This window comes from Dendrobates tinctorius, unplaced genomic scaffold (assembly GCF_039654945.1).
Source record: "Dendrobates tinctorius isolate UK_male_01 unplaced genomic scaffold, ASM3965494v1 ptg000019l, whole genome shotgun sequence".
Taxonomy (NCBI): Eukaryota; Metazoa; Chordata; class Amphibia; order Anura; family Dendrobatidae; genus Dendrobates; species Dendrobates tinctorius.
This window is the reverse complement of record NW_027361687.1, coordinates 51,995,638-52,015,713: the sequence shown is the minus strand read 5'-3', so window position 1 is coordinate 52,015,713 and position 20,076 is coordinate 51,995,638. Positions and strand designations below refer to the sequence as shown.

Sequence of the window (20,076 nt, the reverse complement as noted above, 5' to 3'; positions counted from 1 at the left end):
TGTACAATATCTAAGCACAGGCTCCATCACTGGGTCATGATTTTCCGAAATTTCGACTATAGATGAGAGGTGGTGAGTTCTCCTTCGATGGAAGTGTTCAAACAGAGGCTGGACAGACATCTGTCTGAGATGGTTTAGTGAATCCTGTATTTAGCTTGGGGGTTGGACACGAGGACCCTGGAGGTCCCTTCCAACTGTAACATTCTAGGATTCTATGACTAGGGACCCCCTTGGGGAAAAAAAATCTAGTTTAGGATGCCACTACAGATATTTGTATTTTAGAGAAAGACCTAGAAATTTATCATCAGATCTCAAAATTAACTCACCCTCAAGGAGATTCCGAGGGTCAGTTCTGATCTTAGACCAGACATCTAAATCAAACTGCAGACCAGGCACAAAATGCACACCCTAGACACAAAAATGAATGACTTGAGACCTCTAAATGAATTGTACCCCAGATCAGAGCCCAGAATTAATACTAGCTGGTACTTTCCTATCTGGGCTTCAGCTCCTGATACCAGTCAGTGCTGGCAGCACAGCATCCTGACCAGTCCAAAACCACAGAACTCTGTTGGGAAATCCTGTAGTTTTGGCATGGTGCTCGAATACCTGTGCCATACATTGGCCTAACAGCACATAAAATACAGATATAATACATTGTAAACCAACACATACCACCAGACCGTGCTCCACAAAATGTCATACTGTACCCCCCACTCTACTCTCCTTCCTCCAATCCTACAATACGTGGGGAAGGGGGAATGGGGGGGTTGTACTCATTTAAGCTGAGTACAGTATACTGCCATATTATTCCACACAACATATACATCAACACACTATATATACCGCCATTTATTATTTAATAACGACCTATATGTCGAGTCATTGTGACTTGATGGATGAACGGTCTGTAGGAAGATCGATGTTATGCAAGCCTAGGTAGCTCCACCAGGGTCTTCTCCACCATTATTTTGATAATATCAAGCCATCAGGTTGCTGGAATTCCTCTTCGTCTTGTTCCTTCTTTTCTTCCATCCATGATGTCCTTCTCCAGTGATTGCTCTCTTCGTATGATGTGTCCACAGTAGGCAAGTCATATCTTGGGGATCCTCTAACACCACCAGTGACCAAATAACTGCTCTATACATTAAGTAATCCAGTAGCAGTGCTAATTATGGAAATAATTCTGCTACACCATGCATATTAGGATTTGTAGCAGTCACAAGCCTCATGTGCCAGTTGTTCCCCTAAGGCTGGCAATTGCCCTGTGGTTCAACCCCAGTAGACAGGAAGAGAAACCAATTCTTAAAAAGGAAATATGCCTATTATGTCTTCCAGTCAGAATTGGGAATAGTTTTCCCTTCAGCTTTTGGATTGAAGTGTCTGGTTACGCTTACATTGTCTCATCTGTTGACCCTACAGGCATGATCCAAGCCTTGGGTGGGTTCTTTACCTACTTTGTAATCCTGGCGGAGAACGGTTTCCTGCCTGCTCAGCTGCTGGGTATACGACTGGACTGGGATGACCGGTCTAATAATGCCGTAGAAGACAGTTATGGGCAGGAATGGGTGAGTGGACACCTTCATACCTACATTGTGAGTGGTAGTTTCAGGGGTGTGCTAAGGATCTGGGAGTCCCACTGATTCTCCTGACGATCTAACTAACTAGATGACATCCTTCTCTGGCAGATACTGGAGACATCACTACTGTTGATGACACTGAATAGTCTCCGACAATGACCAGCAGAAATGAACTTCTCAATATTTTCTGCTGGGACAACAGTATTTTGAGGCAGTGTAGTGGTGCTGAAGTTTTTGGCCAGTCCAACGGAGGTCAGCATCTAGATCACTTTCTCATTGGGCGAATACTGGTGATGTCACTTAATATAAGAATTGGTCCGAGGGTCCCTGAGGAGGCATGTACCAGTAGAAACACATTATTTGTGTCACCACAACTTGAGACGACAAGTTTTTGTTGGTCTTAGGACTTCGTAGTGTTATTAGAGCTTATGTTACTCACTATCCAAACTATGAGGGTCTCTTCTAACACCAATTGCATGATTCTTTTCAGACCTATGAGCAGCGCAAAGTGGTGGAGTTCACGTGTCACACAGCATTTTTCGCCAGCATCGTGGTCGTCCAGTGGGCCGATCTGATCATCTGTAAGACCAGAAGGAACTCTGTCTTCCAGCAAGGCATGAAGTAAGGAGCTCACGGTGGAGTCTTGCCGTTTGGGTGCCAGTTATTAGTGATGATCCAGGGGCTTCTGTATCAAGAGTGGTGAATACAGAAGTGGTCCATATGTGGTCCCTCTTCCACCTTCGACATAGAATGTGTGGACCTGCCCAATGCTCCACTTCTCGTAATACAACATGTGGACTACTGATGTGATGGGGTAAAAATTTATCATAATGGGTAACATGAAGGCAAGGGACATAGGGGCTACCAATCTTAGTTTTAAGGTCATATGGGACTGAATACAATGCTCAATGTCTCTTCAGGAACAAGATATTGATATTTGGTCTCCTGGAGGAGACTGCACTGGCCGCATTCCTGTCCTACTGCCCTGGAATGGATGTGGCGCTCCGGATGTATCCATTGAAGTGAGTTATATTAAAAAAATTCTCAATGGGTTATATATGCAAGAGTGCTGGTATAGTCTGACAATATTTAGTCGTGCTAGTTTACATACTGCGGTATATTGCAAGTATGTCCAGTAGATGGCGGTGTCAGCACACTCCAAAAGAGCGCCATTCCTGTCCCCATAATTATTGTGCTGCTGATTTGGTGCTTGTAAGAATATAATGTAATGTACAAAAAAAAGGTTTTTGACTGTTAATAAGGAATTTAGCCCAAGATATAAGTGAGTTTCCACACTCCGATGTGTTGTTTTTAATACTAGAAGAATCAATTATTTAATTTAATGATTTTCCCCTAGGGTGACATGGTGGTTCTGTGCCTTCCCGTACAGTCTGCTCATCTTTGTGTATGATGAAGTCCGCAAGCTGATCCTACGCCGTGACCCAGGAGGTAGGAAAAATACTGCCCCATATATACAAAAATACAACTACTGTAATACTGCTCCCTATGTACAAGAATATAACTACTATAATACTGCCCCTATGTACAAGACTGTAACTACTACAATACTGCTCCTATGTATAAGAATGTAACTACTATAATACTGCCTCTATGTAGAAGAATACAACTGATATAATACTGCTCTTATATGCAAGAATATAGATACAAAAATACTGCCCCCAATGTTCAAGAATATAACTACTATAATACTGCCCCCTATGTACAAGAATATAACTACTATAATACTGCCACCAATCTACAAGAATATAACTAGTATAATACTGCCACCTATGTAAAAGAGTACAACTGCTATAATACAGCACCCTTTGTGCAACAATATAACTACTTTAATACTGCCTCCTATGTACAAGAATATAACGACTGTAATAGTGTCCCTATGTATAAAAATATAACTACTATAATACTGCCCCTTTTACAAGAATATAACTACTATAATACTGCTCCTATGTACAAGAATATAACTGCTATAACATAATTCTGGCCCTATTTACAAGAATAAAACTACTGAATATGATTCCTATGTACAAGAATATAACTACTATAATACCGCCCCCTATGTAAAAGAATATAACTGCTATAATACTGCCCCTATGTAAAAGAATGGAACTGCTATGATACTGCCGTTATGTACAAAAATATAACTACTATAATAGTGGCCCTATGTTCAAGAATACAACTGCTATAATATGTAAAGGAAAAAGTGTTCAGCTCACCCCGTTATGTCCTGGTTCCTTGGCTGGTCATTGGCGCACGGAGCTGCCCTGTTCCCGGCGGTAAGGAAATCCAATGTGCAAGAAGAGTTGTATCCAGCAACCACAGGAGATATAATTCTTATAACTTGACATTTATTAAGCCATTATATTAAAAAAGCACAGATGTATGGAAAAAACAATCCCAGTGCAGGGAAGGAATCTGCTATAATACTGCCGCTATGTGCAAGAATATGACTACTGTAATATGCTCCTTATTAGTGATGAGCGAGCTTGCTCGCCTCTACTCAGTACTTGCCTGAGCATCTCACTGCTCGAGATGCTTGGAGCTCGATGAGTATTTTCGGTGTTGCGCGGTGGGAGCTTGGGTCCCTGCCCTGCATGTTTGACGCTCTTTAGAGAGCCAATGAACATGCAGGGATTGTCTGCCACACACTGTAATGCCACAGCCATGTTGCTTTTGGCATTACAGTGATTGCCTGGCCGCACAGCGTCATCAGGTCTATATCAGTCCTGGCGCTGCCATGCTTGTCACAGTCTACTACGGAATCAGGCAGCGTAGGGAGAGTTGCTGCTGAGCTAGGAAAGATTTGATTGGTTCTTACTTAGTGTGGGAATACCATATATTATACACATATCCATCTCAACTAACAGTCCTTCTGAGGACTAATAAAGCAGCATAGATATCAGTGCTAGACAGGCAGGCAGTGTATGTGGCAGACATCAGTGCAAATAGCAAGTGGGTCCATTCCAGTTCTGTCTGCTGCTGCTATTACAGATATTTCTAGGCATAGCCCCAGGTATCAGGGGCCAGGAATATATATTTTTTTTAATCTTAATCCTGATTATTTACTTAAAAAGCAATCCAGAGAACACCATTTCTCTGCTCAATTTGCTTGATGGGCACTGTAGGATGCAGCCAGATCCTTTCCATATTACAGCACTAAAAATCCATCTATTAAAACTGTGGTTTGTCCGTCACACGGATCAGAGATAAAAAGTACGCTCAAAATTCTGCCATTTCTGGGTTTCCTTTACATTTTGTTGCAGTGTGCTAGTGAAGTTACTTGACAGCGGTTCGCTGGTAAAAATAGTTACCTACAGGCAAGCTATTTAAAACTGTGGTTTGTCCGTCACACGGATCACATATACGTTCACTCCAAATTCAGCCATTAAGCCATTTGTAGTGAACGTGGAAAATTTTGTCCTCCATTTAAAACAGACAAGGCGCATGGCAAGGGCCGGGGAACTGGACATGATGGTGATGGTGCATGCAGAGGCCGAGGGCGAGGCCATGGGCAAGCTGAAATTGTGCCACAACAAACACCCACATCTTCTCGCCCGATCTTCCTGTCCCAATTACTAGGGGACCGCAACACACCAATATTGAACACAGAGCAGTGTCAAAAGGTTGTTGGTTGGATAGCGGACAGTGCTTCCAGTCACTTTGCCACCATCACCACCACCCTGTCTTCCACACGGTCAAGTCTCAGTAGCTGTGAGTCTGGACTGCATATTCCTCACCCTGATCCTCCTTCCTCCCACCATGCCGAGTGCCCGGAGACAACTGATCCCACACTTGGACACACCGAAGAGCTGTTCACTTTTCCATTTATAGATTTGAGCCTCTCGCCCAATCCCCTTTAAGCGGGGCAAGAAGAGATCGCATGTACCGATGCCCAAATATTTGAGCAGCCACTGTCAAACAAAGGCGACGGTGGGAAAGTGTCATAAGAGGCGGACGATGATGAGACACAATTGCCAGAAAGTCAGGAAGTGGAAGACAAGGTGGCGGATGATACAGTAACTGATCCAAGTTGGCAGGAGGACATACAGAGCGAAGACAGCAGCACACATGGGGAGGGAGGCGTAGCACCCCAACAGGCAGGACGAAGCAGTGGTGGTGGGCCGCAGACAGAAGGCGGGCAACCGTTCCCCATAACACCAACAAGACAGAAGTTGCCAGTACAACTGTTGGGTCTTCCCGAGTCGGGTTGTTTTTTGAAGACTCTGCTGGATTGTCCCCAGGGCAGGTGTGGGATTACTCGGTACCGGGCCGGTGTCTTAAAGGGATGTGTCGCGGTGGCGGTGACCCGGTCCGTGGCCCTGGGCGTCCATGTAAAATAGGTGGAATGAAGCTGAATAAAGTTTATAGGTAGATAATTTGTGACGCCACCTGTGGTACTCGGCAATGAAGGTGTTAAGCCGACGCTGCAGTGCAGATTCTCTGGGACAGATGCTATAGGGCAGCAGAGGTGGAATAGCTCTCCACAGGTAGAGCTGTGGTCCCAGGGCAGTAGTAGATGGTGTTGAGGTAGATGGTGTAGTGTTAGGCACAGAGATGTAGCAGTGCTGAGTAGGTTGGCGCAGGAAGGAGGCAATGACACAGCTGAGTGCAGTTCCAATTCTTTTACTCACGTTTATGGCACAGACAGGTGCTCACTTCTGTGCCGCAGCCTCCAGGTCAGGGGCTCAGCCAATTCCCAGGCAGATGGAATACCCCCTTCCAGCACTCCCTTTCGTGTGCCTTTTCTGAACGTCTCCTTTCTAGCGCTAATCTGAAGTACTTGTAGTTCTGAATTGCACTCAAGTTCCTCCTTCTTGATGTTACTTATACCTCCACTCATATGACAGGCAGCTGTAGCCTGCTTCGGGGACTCCATACAATCATGTCCCGGCTCACACATGTTGCTGCTGTGTCTTTGAGTTTTAGGTGGGAATAAAGTGGTCACAACTTTTATTCCTCCGGTTTCTGCTGTAGGATCATTAGTATCGCACACAGCCTCGAATACCGGCGCCCGCATTAAACTTAGGAAAGGGCTCTGCACTAGCCCTAGTCCCCAGTCTCTCTCCTCCTCACATTCCGTTTTTATCTATCTTCCTTCTGAACAACTGATCCTTCTTTCTTTCTCTTTCCTTGCCAACATCTCCAGATCACAGGAGGCTGTTGCAACACGTCCTTTCCCTCCTTCCCCAGAGGGGAACTTCTGACCTAACTTCCTGTCAGCTTTCCCCTCTAGGGTAATCTAAGCTCCTCCCACCACCCAGCACCCTTCAAGTGTGGGAGGAACGGCCCACGTCTAGTGTCCGGGCCGGAACCAAGGGAGCCGTCATCTAGGTTCCGGGGGGACAGAGTTCAGGGACAGACCGTTGTGACAGACAGATGGGCTGGGAGAGGGACCAATATAAAGGAGGTGGGGAATTCCCGGGACGATGAGTCAGCAGACCGACACAGAGACAGCAGGAGGTCGTGGGAGCGACTGAAAGCGAGAGCGACTCACCAGTGCCAGGGAGGATGCTCACCGAGGACTCCAGAGGGACAGTACCGAGGCAGATATCCGGGACTTGCTGCCCCACTCCAGCCTGCGGCCACTGCGGCTCCAGTTCAGCCCGCAGCCGCTGCCGCCTCCCCTCAGCCCGCGGCTGTGGCCTACCCGCGGTCACCAGCGGTCGCTGCTGTCTCCCTCCAACTCGCGGCTGCGGCCTGTTCCCCGCCACCTGCAGCCGCCCTGTTCTCACCAGTGGCCGTGGCAAATACAGTACCGCCGACGGCCACCACTGTCCCGCTCCAGTCCACAGCAGAGGCCGGGCCTCTGCTGACCGCGGACTCCCCGTCGCAGCCGTTAGCTGCGCAGGTGGCCTGTCATTTGCCATCACACATCGCTGCCGCTTGCCCCAGGCCAGGGGCTGCAGCCCAACCGTCCAAGGACTACTCCGGAGCCTGTGGGGCTCCAGTGTCATCAGCGCGCCGGAGCGCGCGAAGTCTTCGTCATCGCCTCAGCAACTGGACCCAGCAACTACTAAGCCAAAAGACCACCAACCGGAACGGCGAGGGACGTCTGGACGGCTAAGTTGACTTTATAATTAAGGACCCGTAGTCAGCCATACCGCGGCCCTATAGTGACCGGCTGTTGCCGGAAGTAGTCGTGTTCTACCCGTTTGTGTTTGCTTGTATAGAGCCCCTGCGAGGGCAATCCGTTTTACCCCTTTTATTGATCAGGCCGTGACTGAGGAGAGTTCCCTCTAGTCTTATAAACGTTAATATAGAAAGCACCTAACTGTCTCGCGACTCGTCACGGCATCCTGCGTACCTGCAAACCCCACATTTGGCGTAGTCGGCAGGATGCAGTCTCCAAGCATGGACAACGAAGGCCCCCGGCCCAGTATTTCTTTGGGGGCTATGCTAAGCAATCTACCCAGGTTCTCCGGCAGCAATACTATGCTGTGGAATTGGACGGAGCGTATGCATGGGATATTTAGGATGCATCCGCTTGCCCCTGACCTAGAGGCAGAGGTGGCCCTGATGACGTTGGACGGGGAAGCCCGGGATACCGTAATGTTGAGGCCCCGGGGGCAGCGAAACACCTTCGTCAGGGTGCTACAGATCTTAGAAGAGGCCTATGGGGACCCAACCGATGTGGGGGAACTGACAACTCAGATGTTTAGACGCATGCAGAAAGAGGGGGAAACAGTGACCAAGAATATGAATGTTTTGCAGGAACTGTTTTTAGCCATTGAAAGGAAGGGTGGAGTCGGTGTGGGGACCGTGGACTTAACATTACGTGACCTGTTAGTGACTGGGTTACGAGACACCTTGACAAGGCAGGCTTTGCGAGAGCGGGTGCGAGTGGACCCACATCTGACCTTTTCCGAAATAGGGAAGGAGGCACGGGTTTGGGAACAGGAGCAAGAGGTGACGGTCCCCGTGGGGATGACTCGGAGTATCGAAGCATCCGTAAGCTCCCTGAGCGAACCCTACTGGGTACAAGAGGTGAAGCAAGAGATACAGAGTGTTAAAGGAGAACTGGCCGAGGCCAAGAAAGCAGCCACAAGGAGTCGGCCAGGGCTGGCTAAAGGAGGCATGAACCATTGCGGCCCTCGCCCAAGTCGGTCCCTGCGGCCATTCGCCTGTTATGAGTGTGGTGAATTGGGGCACTGTAGCCGAGAGTGCCCGCATTCCAGGGGGAGCCCGCCCCGCTGCCTAAGAAGAGCAGAAAACCCTGAGCCGTGGAGGCACTACCCGTAGCCGTAGCCCACCACACGGGATGGAGGGAGTCATGAAGACCTGGCCGCGGGGTGCCCAGTGGTATGGGCAGAGATCGAATGCCGTGCCGTACGATGCCTAGTAGATATGGGATCGCAAGTAACAACCATGCCAGAGATTTACTTTCGGCAGCATTTTCCCGAGGCAGTGAGACCTCAGTGGGGAACCGTGATAAAGTTGGTAGCCGCCAACCAGCTACCAATTCCTGTCGTCGGAGTAGCCTGGATGCAGATTTCGATAAGCAGCAAATCACTCGGCTGCCGGGGAGTGGTCTTGACCCGGGGAGACACAAGCAGCAAACATCCAGTTACCCTGGGTATGAACATACTACGAGAGTTTGGCAACCTCCTCCTCAATGAGCCCACACAAGAGACTCTGAGCCACTGGGGTTCTCGCATGGCCCAAGGGCAGGTCTTCCAGCGGTTGGTTCGGGAGGCGCGAGTGCTCCAGGAATGCCAGGAGGGTGAGGCGCTGGGCAAAGTCGTCGCGCCGGCGGCTCCCCCGCTCGTGCTTCCTCCAGGGCAGACGGTGGTGGCCCTGCCGATCCGCGCCCCGATGCCACTGGAGGGCGTGGAGGTGCAGGTGGAACCCTGCTACTCAGAGCGCCTGCACCCTGGCATACTAGTAGCCCACTCCCTGGCCACGGTGCGGGAGGGGACCGTCCTGGTGCGTTATGTCAACCTGGAAGACCAAGATATCGCCATGAAGCTGCGGGCCGAAATGGCCAAACTAGTGAGGCCTTTGGAGGAGATGCTGCCGGACCCCGCGGTCCAGTTGAAGGTGCAGCCTAAAGATCCTTGGGCAGTAACGGTACGAACCCAACAGACTGCCGTATCCTCGACCCAGGAGAAAGGTCGAGCTATCCTGGAGTGGAGAGAATGCGGGCCGAACTTTCCGGCCTAGCGCCAGCCCAACTTCTCCAGGTAGAGACACTTCTTGGACAATATTACAGTGTCTTTGCCAGTCATGAGGATGACTTTGGATGTACCACGGCCATCACGCATGGGATCCCCACGGCAGGGGCGGCCCCCATCCGGGAGCGATATCTGCAAATACCACCGCAGCTATACCAGGAAGTGAAAACTCTATTAGCCCAAATGCTTCGGAAGGGGGTCATACGGGAAAGCCAGAGCCCCTGGGCAGCCCCCATTGTTCTGGTTCGAAAAAAAGATGGCACTCTGTGTTTTTGTGTGGATTATCGAAAGTTGAACGCCTGCACCATCAAGGATTCGTATCCACTGCCCCGCATAGAAGAATTTCTGTCCGCCTAGGGGAACGTGACATACTTTTCGACTCTAGACCTGGCCAGTGGGTACTGGCAGGTGCCGATGTCAGAGGAAGACAGAGCCAAGATGGCATTTATCCTTCCCATGCGATTGTTCGAGTTTAATCGGATGCCGTTCGGGCTGGCCACGCCTCAGGAACTTTCCAGCGGCTGATGGAGCGGTGTCTAGGAGACCTCAACTTTGAAGCCACGTTGATATACCTGGACGATATCATTATCTATTTCGCCACGTTCGAGGACCACCTGCGGCGGTTGGGGCAGGTGCTCGGCCGGCTACAGAAGTACGGATTGAAGGTAAGCCCCAGAAATGCCACCTGTTCCGCACCCAGATCGAATATCTGGGGCATACCGTCTCGGAGGAGGGTGTCAGACCATCCCTGGAAAAGGTTGCTGCCATCCAGGGGTGGCCTACCCCCGAAACGGTGAAAGACGTGCGGGCCTTCCTGGGGTTGGCCAGCTACTACCGACGGTTCGTGAAGAATTTTGCATGCCGAGCCCGAGCCCTGCATGACCTGCTGAAGGGGGCTCCAGCCGGGGCGAATGGACGGAAGGTCCAGTGGCAACAACCGCAAGAGGATGCATTTCAAGATCTCAAACCTGCACTCACGGTTGCCCCGGTATTGGCATATGCGGATTTCTCGCTACCGTTCATCCTGCACACCGACGGGAGCCTCCAGGGACTAGGAGCTGTGTTGTCACAGGTGCAGGACGGCCGAAAGAAAGTGATTGCCTATGGTAGCTGGTCGCTGCATGACTCCGAACGAAACCCGAACAATTACAGCTCCTTTAAGCTCGAGCTCCTCGCAGTAGTGTGGGCAATGACGGAGCGGTTCGCAGAGTACCTGGCGGGCTCCGAGGTGGTGGTGCGGACTGATAACAACCCATTAGCCCATTTGGAGAATGCCAAACTGGGAGCCCTAGAGCAGCGGTGGGTGGCTCGGATGGCCAAGTTCAACTACAAGATCATCTACAAACGGGGAGCTGAAAACGTGCACGCTGACGCACTCTCCAGAATCCGACACACCACCCCAGGGAGGAATCGAGATGACGAATTAGAAGGGGAAGAGACACCGTTCGCCCTCACCACTGCTGCTCTTACTGCTAACGCACAAGAAGCGCCTCATCCGGGACCCGTAGGGGGAATATTAGAACAGCCACGTGACAAGTGGATTCAGCAACAACAAGAGGATGGAGAGATTGGACTCCTGCGCCGATGGGTGGCCACCGGCAAGTTGCCCACTGACTCACAGAGACAGACTTTGACCCCGGATATGTTGCTGATGTTGCGCCAGTGGGAGAAACTAGTTATCAAAAAGGGACTTTTATATCGGAGAGCCGTGTCACAAACGTCGGCGAAAGTATGGCAGGTGATCATGCCCGGAACCCATCTCCGCCAACTGGCTCCGGAAGCCCACAAAAAGGGGGTTCACTTTGGTGCTCAAAAGACTTTGCAATGGTTGCAGCAGATAGTGTACCATCCACACTTGCATGCTGCTGTGGAAGAAGTTTGCCGTACCTGCCGCCCGTGCGAGCTCGCTAAGCCTCCCGCAAAACGAGCCCCGGTGCAGACAATTGTAACATCAGCTCCCCTCGAGCTCCTCACGGTGGACTATCTGACCATGGGTCCTGCCTAACATGGGCATGAACATTGCCTCGTTATGGTGGATCATTTCACCAAGTTCGCCGTGGTCACCCTCACCCGAGACCAAACAGCGGAGTTGGCTGCCTATGCGATTTGTAAAAACTTTATCCAAGTGTACGGCTGCCCGCAACGAATACATTCGGACCAAGGAGCGCGCTTCCTTGGAAGAGTCATGGAAGAACTACATCGTCTCTACGGTATTGATAAGTCTCGGACTACACCATACCACCCGCAGGGGAACGGAGCCTGCGAACGATTCAATCGGACACTAATCCAAATGCTGCGTACCCTAGAGAGTGACCGAAAGGCCCGCTGGCCTGAATACATCCCTGAGCTGGTGTGTGTATGGGTCGCCCTCCCAGGGCCGTTGGGCACTCGGTACCGGGCCGGTACCAGTGGGATGTGTCACGGTGGCGGTGACCCGGACCGTGGCCCTGGGCGCCTAAGTAATAGGAAGATGTGGATGTTAAATGTAATAGTTTGTGACGCCACCTGTGGTGTTTGGCAAGGGAGGTGTTAAGCCGACGCTGCATGCAGATCCTCCGGGACAGATGGCGTGGTGCAGCAATGATGGTATAGCCCTCCACAGGCAGGGCTGTTGTCCCAGGGCAGTGTAGATGTGGAGACACTTAGGTGATGTAGTGTCTGGCGCAGGGGATGTAGCAGTGTCAGGCGGACGGACGCAGGAAGGAATGGAGGAGACCAGGGCATGTAGTTCCAAAGCTTTACTCACAGTCTGTAGTGCCCGCTTCTGTGCCGTGTCCTCCGGGTCAGGGACTCAGTCAACCTCCAGGTAAGATGGAAAGCTCCCTTCCACACTCTGCCAACATATGTGCCTTTCCTGAACGTCTCCTCTATAGCGCCTTTAAGTGTGAAGATCTCCAGTACCGTGGTACTCTGGAGTTCCTCCTGACAGATGTTCCCAAGAACTCTACTTGCACGGCAGACAGCTGTAGGCTGCTTCGGGGACTCTCTACTCCTAAGTCCCGGCTCTCTATCTGTATTGCTGTTGTGCCCTCGAGTCTTAGATGGGAGTAGTGCATTTACAGCCCACTACTCCACCGGTGTCTGCTGCAGAACAATTAGTGTTCATACAACCTCGGGGACCGGGCCCCGGCCTTGCGCTTAGAACTTCTAGGCAGGGTTCTTCCTCTAACCCACGTCCTCTATGTTCCCTTATACTCCTACGTTCCGTACTTGTCTTTTCCCTTCTATGGAAGCTCAGGCTTCAGGTCAACGTCCTTTTCCTTCTTTCCTTTCCTTTCCCGTGCCAGCTGGCTCAGGTCAACCGCTGCCGCCTCCCCTCAGCCCACGGCTGTGGCCTACCCGTGGTCACCCGCGGACGTTGCCGTCTCACTCCAGCTCGCGGCTGCGGCCTGTTCCCCGCCACCTGCAGCCGCCCTGTTCTCACCAGTGGCCGCGGCAAGTACAGTACTGCCGGCGGCCACCACTATCCCGCTCCAGTCCGCAGCAGGGGCCGGGCCTCTGCTGACCGCGGAGTCCCCGTCGCAGCCGTTAGCTGCGCAGGTGGCCTGTCATTCGCCATCACACATCGCTGCCGCTTGCCCCAGGCCAGGGGCTGCGGTCCAACCGTCCAAGGACTACGCCACAGCCTGTGGGGCTCCAGTGTCATCAGCGCGCCGGAGTGCGCAAAATCTTCGTCATCGCCTCAGCAACTGGGCCCAGCAACTACTACGCCAAAAGACCACCAACCCGAACGGCGAGGGACGTCTGGACGGCTAAGTTGACTTTATAATTAAGGACCTGTAGTCGGTCATACCGCGGCCCTATAGTGACCGGCTCTTGCCGGAAGTAGTCGTGTTCTACCCGTTTGTGTTTGCTTGTATAGAGCCCCTGCGAGGGCAATCCGTGTTACCCCTTTTGTTGATCAGGCCGTGACTGAGGAGAGTTCCCTCTAGTCTTATAAAAGTTAATATAGAAAGCACCTAACTGTCTCGCGACTCGTCACTGCATCCTGCGTACCTGCAAACCCCACACATGAACCAAAGCAGCTGTCATAAAGGGTGCTCTGCTGTTCTAAGGTGTCTGTGCTGGATGTAGGTGCTGGAGTCTGGTCAGGTGTTACCATCTTACCTGGGAAGTGGGATACTACACCTCAGGAGGAGGTGCAGTACCTGTGTGGCAACTGAACCCTCAGAGGCGCCACACTGCCGATAACCCCAAAAAGGCCATTTGCACCACCTGCCAGGCCAGCATCAGCAGGGGTAACAAAATGACCAGCTTGACCACCACCAGCATTATCAGGGACATGGCAGGAAAGCACCTGACTTTGTGGGCCGAACCCCAGGGTCCAGGAACAGTGTCTGCGGGTGGCAACACTGCTTCTTCTGCCTGCAAGCAAATCCCCTGTCTATGGTGCATGCGTAGATGGCTCCTGCCCTGCACCTGTTGTTGCACGCACTCAACTAGCACCATAAGCAAGCACATCCATGTCCCAGCGCAGCGTTCAGTTGCCCATAGCCGAGTCCTGGAACGCAAGCGCAAATACGCAGCCAACGCCCCACAGGCCACATTACTAAATTCCCACATTTAGCGACTGCTTGCGCTTGAAATGTTGCCTTTTAGGCTCGTGGAGATGGAAACAGGATGTGTCACACACCACATGGCCAGATAAGGTTGTAAAATGGTAAAATGACATTTCCCAGTCAATGCATTTGTCTGGGTTGAAAGCAATGCTAAAGTTCAAAAACGCATAAAAAACGCTACATGTGATGAACATAGCCCAAGGTGTGGAGGAGCATTTTTGTTGTTGGTTATTTATTTTGCCTTATATACAAGTCATTACCCTGGAAAGGATGTTCTTTAACATATTTTCCAGGAAAATCCATTTTGGTTTTGTTTTTGTATGTTTTATTGTGAGTCTGTAAAAGTGGCATAAGACTCTGACAGCACAGTTCACAGCAGTGACCTGGGAGTCAGAAATGCATCCAGGGCTCTTCCCCATGATGTTCCCATGTCACTTGAGCACTGCTCCCATCAATTTCCACAATTTCTTGTCTCGCCAAAAAAAATGCTCGCGTTTCCCATAGACTTACATTGGATTCGTTGCTCGGGTCGGGCACCTGAACATTCCAATTTGCTCGACCCGAGCAATGAGCACCCGAGCATTTTAGTGATCCCCCATCCATCACTGGTCCTTATGTACAAGAATATGACTACTATAATACTGCCCCTATTTACAAGAATAAAACTACCATAATACTGCCCCGAAGGTAGAAGAACATAACTACTATAATACTGCTCCCTATGTACAAGAATATAATTACTATAATACTGCCTCCTATGCACAGAAATAGAACTGCAATAATATTGGCCCTATATACAAGGATATAACTATTATAACACTGCCTCCTATGTACAAGGATATAACCACTATAATACCGCCTAATGTACAAGAATATAACTACTATAATACTGCTCCTATGTACAAGAATATAACTACTATAATACTGCCCCTATGTACAAGAATATATCTACTATAATACTGCTCCTATGTACAAGAATATAACTACTATAATACTGCTCCTATGTACAAGAATATAACTACTATAATACTGCCCCTATGTACAAGAATATAACTACTATAATACTGCTCCTATGTACAAGAAAATAAATACCGTACTATAATACTTCCCCTAAGTACAAGCATATAACTACTATAATACTGCCTCTATGTACAAGAAAATTTTGCGCGTTTTTGCCGCGATTTTTTCCGGAGCATCCCCAGACACATAGAAAATAGCCAGAAATGCAGAATTTACCGCAAAATTAATGAGCATGCTGCATTTTTACCGAGAAGCAATTTTTAAAAAAAAAAACGCATCAATATGCACAAAAAGTGCAAAATGCATTAAAATGAATGGGAAGCTTCTTTTAGGCTATGTGCACACGTAGTTTTCGGTGGTGCGGATTTTTCCGTGCAGATTTTGGAAAAAAGGCAGGTCAAAAAGACCTGCGGTTTAGGCTGCGGTTTAACACGTCTCCAATGGAGGAGATGTGAAACCGCAGCGGATTCTGCACAAACAATTGACATGCTGCGGATTGTAACCCGCAGCAAATCCGCGCGGAAAAATTCGCAGCATGTGCACATCGTTTTTGGTTTTACCATTGGAAACAATGGTACTGTACAATGCAGCAGAAACTGCTGCGGACCCGCAGGGCCAGAAACGCTGCGGATCCGCAGCAGAATCCGCACTGTGTGCACATAGCCTTAGGCGTTTTTTGAGCGGATTTTTTGGTAAATCCGCTGGAAAAACGCAGAAAAAACCGCAACGTGTGAACACAGCCTAATACTGCCCCTATTACAATAGAACTACTATAATACTGACCCAAAGGTACAAGAACATAACTACTATAATACTGCTCCTACTTACAAGAATAGAACTACTATAATACTGCCCCTATTTACAATAGAACTACTATAATACTGCCCCAAAGGTACAAGTACATAACTACTATAATACTGCTCCTTATGTACAAGAATATAACTACTATAATACTGCCCCCTATGTGGAAATGTATAAGTGCTATAATACTGCCTTCTATGTGCAACAATATAAGTACTATAATACTGCTCTTATGTAAAAGAATATAACTGCAATAATATTGGCCCTTTGTACAAGAATATAAGTAGTATAATGCTGCCCCTTATGTACAAGGCTATAACTACTATAACACTGCCTCCTATGTACAAGAATATAACCACTATAATACTGCCCCTATGTGCAAGAATATAACTACTATAATACTGCCCCAATATACGAGAGTATAACCACTTTAATGCTGCCCCCTATGTACAAGAATATAACTACTATAATGCTGCCCCCTATGTACAAGAATATAACTACTATATTAGTGCCCATATGTACAAGATTATAACTACTATAATACTGCCCCCTATGTACAAGAATATAACTACTATATTACTGCCCCTATGTACAGGAATATAACTGCTATAATACTGCCCCTATGTACAAGACTATAACTACTATAATACTGCTCCTATGTACAATAATATAACTACTATATTACTGCCCCTATGTACAAGAATATAACTACTATGATACTGCCACCTATGTACAAGAATATAACTACTGTAATACTGCCCCCTATGTACAAGAATATAACTACTATATTACTGCCCCTATGTACAAGAATATAATTACTATAATACTGCTCCTATGTACAAGAATCTAACTACTATAATACTGCCCCCATGTACAAGAATCTAACTACTATAATACTGCCCCCTATGTACAAGAATCTAACTACTATAATACTGCCCCTATGTACAAGAATATAACTACTATATTACTTCCCCTATGTACAAGAATATAACTACTATAATACTGCCCCTATGTACAAGAATATAACTATTATAATACTGCTCCTATGTACAAGAATATAACTACTATATTACTGCCCCTATGTACAAGACTATAACTACTATAATACTGCTCCTGTGTACAAGAATATAACTACTATAATACTGCCCCCCTATGTACAAGACTAGAACTGCTATAATACTGCCCTTATGTACAAGAATATAACTACTATAATACTGCCCCCTATGTACAAGACTAGAACTGCTATAGTACTGTTATAAAGATTCACCTACTTTGCCTTAGCTATGATTATTAGATTTTTATGTTCTTGGTAACATGTGGTTCTTTCCACTTACAGGATGGGTGGAGAAGGAGTCCTACTATTAGAGGCCCAGGAGGAATGAACGCCATGTTTGGAGGCTACGTCGGCTGCAGACCTGATGAGAAAATTATATCTACATTATAACTTTATAGGGGGATGTCTATATTACATTGTAGATGCTTTACTGTTTCTCTCCGGCCACCAATCCTAGGCCATGGAAATGAAAGCCGCCTTCTGGCAGATAGCTATGACAGCCGCTAGACTATTAACCTCTCCGACACTGACAACAGTGTGCACGGCTAGCTCATGATCCTCTGACTGCTCCTCCTATCTGACCAGCATAGCAATCCTCTTGTTCTTCCTTTAACAGCCGTGTTATATCAGTATTTCTCTTGTACTTTACATAATTACATTTATAAAATTAAGTCACTCGTTGTCTGTATCAATTTATTCAACATTGTATAGTCGCAATAAAGAAAAATAGCTTATAGTATTTTTAAAGGTACAGTCAACTTTTAATAATCCGATGGGCATGTTTCTACTTGCTGATGCATTGGTATCTTCTCCACTCTGCAGTGAGAATTGTGATGGTTGCCAATAGGAATCTGTCCACACTGACGGACACGCCTCTCACACCTTAGCTCAGATCCTACAAAGCATCGCCTCCTAGTGGATATCATAATGGAATCATAGACATAAAATGCTAATATCTCAGCCTTGGATGTCTAAAATCTAAAGGTGTTCACTATGTGCTCATAATTGTAGAAAGCCCCATACTCTGCCATATAGATGGGCATGGTGGTCTTAGGCTACTTTCACATTTCAGTTTTTTGCTATCTGGCACGATGCGGCGAAATATGTAAAAGCCGGATCCGGCGCCTGTTACGACCAGATCCGGCTCTTTGCCTGTACACTTTCATTGTCGCCGCATTGCGCCGGATGGCAATGCGGCGCGTCCGGCTTTTGCCGGATACGGCATCTGGAAAAAACGTTGCATGCAACGTTTTTTCCAAACGCCGGACCGGTTTTTCATACTGCGCATGCCCGGAAGACCTTCTCTGCCAGGAATATATACCTGGCAGAAAGAAGGATCCATGTCAGCGTTTGCGGCCGGATCCGGTATTTCACCCCATCCTGCCGGATAAAGAAAACTGATGTCTGAAAGTAGCCTTAGCATTTAGCACTGAGATGTCTTGATTTCATATCTGACCAGTAACCCCCAATTGCTGTTAGTATATACCCATGTTACTAAAGTAAGGCAAACTCCCCAACATTTTTGTGAAATTGCACTTTTTATATGGTAGTGAAATTTAAGTCTTTCAGATCTTAATACAGAAGACAAACTCAAAGTTTCCTTCATTACAATATGCCAAAATTGTAGGCACCCCCATGGCATTAAAAGGCTCATGATGTATCTGAACCAAGGTCTACAACTTCTGTAAAGTTGTTCTCCTATTAGGATAGGTGACCATCATGATTGCAGGGAGCCTGACCACTGTCTCCAAGAACTGCGGTTCCAAAGTCCTCTGTATGAGTGGAGCAGTTGTGCGCATGTTCAACGACATCTTCATTCTCCTCTTTTGGATCTGTCTTATTGGCGCATACGCACAACGCACCACCATAATAGAGTTTTGGACCTTTATTTTTTAGATCATGAGGTCTCGTACCTGTGATTATACATTGATCTCCTATCATATGGATGAGTGATAGAAGTGAGAGAATCAATTGCTATGAATTTCCCCAAAATTTTGAGTAAAATAATTTATATTCTAGGTCTTCACCTTTATTAAGCAGCCGCCACTGCAGCTCCACATCTTCCATGCTGGTCTTTGGTTCTTCAGATACTTCCTCGCCAGTGATGGCTCCCCTCTGATTAGCTCTAAAGCTTCGTGAGGCCAACCACTGGTCTCTGCAATGGTCATGTGAGGGGTGATATAAGTCATGACCATGTGAGGCCTCTGCCCAGGAAGAATCGAAGACTAATTCAGAGAACCAAGGAACTATGAATTAATTTGACAGTTGCGAATCTGCCCAAAATTATTTTTTTTCCAAAGGTTCATTTATATTTGGTGGCGAAGCCCTCTTTAGGTTGGACTCTGTAGTGATGTAAGAGACTTCAGGGCCGACGTCGTGACTGAAAACATTTGCTCCTTCGCGCCCTGCTCTCCCACCACATAGATATAATGTTCCTTCTGAGGTGTACCAGTCTCCATGCTGTCCATGCTGTCAGGGTCCTCCCTGACCGGCTGAAGACTCATGCTGGGCTATTTTACACAGAGACACAGTCCAATTCAAACTTTAAACAAACAAGTTTACTTGAATCCATTCGCAGCACGTCCAGTTCAGTTACAGCTTCAACATAGAGTTCAACACAGTATACATCCTTCTCTTGCCCTGTGCTTACCCACATGTCTTCTAGAATGCTACCTGGTCGTACCGGCTCGTCCGCTACAGCAGCGTTCCCTCTGTCCAGCTTCACTACTTTTAGGAGTTCCCCTGTCTGTTTCGCACCAGCCAAAAGGTTTTCAGCCTACGTAGTAAGCTGCCACATCTTAGAGCTGCCCTGCATTTGTTATGCTGAGACTTCTGGCCCACAGGCCCTGGACGACTGGGCGTCTGACTTTACG

General features: G+C 48.1%; 1 protein-coding gene across 2 annotated transcripts in view; it reads left to right on the top strand.

The window, feature by feature from the left end:
- Positions 1–17,874, top strand: part of LOC141082948 (sodium/potassium-transporting ATPase subunit alpha-2) — a 183,895-nt gene extending 166,021 nt beyond the window's left edge. For both annotated transcript variants that reach the window (XM_073567023.1, XM_073567022.1), the window contains exons 19-23: positions 1,423–1,568; positions 2,071–2,201; positions 2,501–2,602; positions 2,938–3,029; positions 17,486–17,874. In XM_073567023.1, the coding sequence (XP_073423124.1) occupies positions 1,423–1,568; positions 2,071–2,201; positions 2,501–2,602; positions 2,938–3,029; positions 17,486–17,514 (500 nt within the window). In that variant the 3' untranslated portion in view covers positions 17,515–17,874. The remainder of the gene's footprint in view (positions 1–1,422; positions 1,569–2,070; positions 2,202–2,500; positions 2,603–2,937; positions 3,030–17,485) is intronic.
- The last annotated feature ends 2,202 nt before the right edge of the window (positions 17,875–20,076 follow it).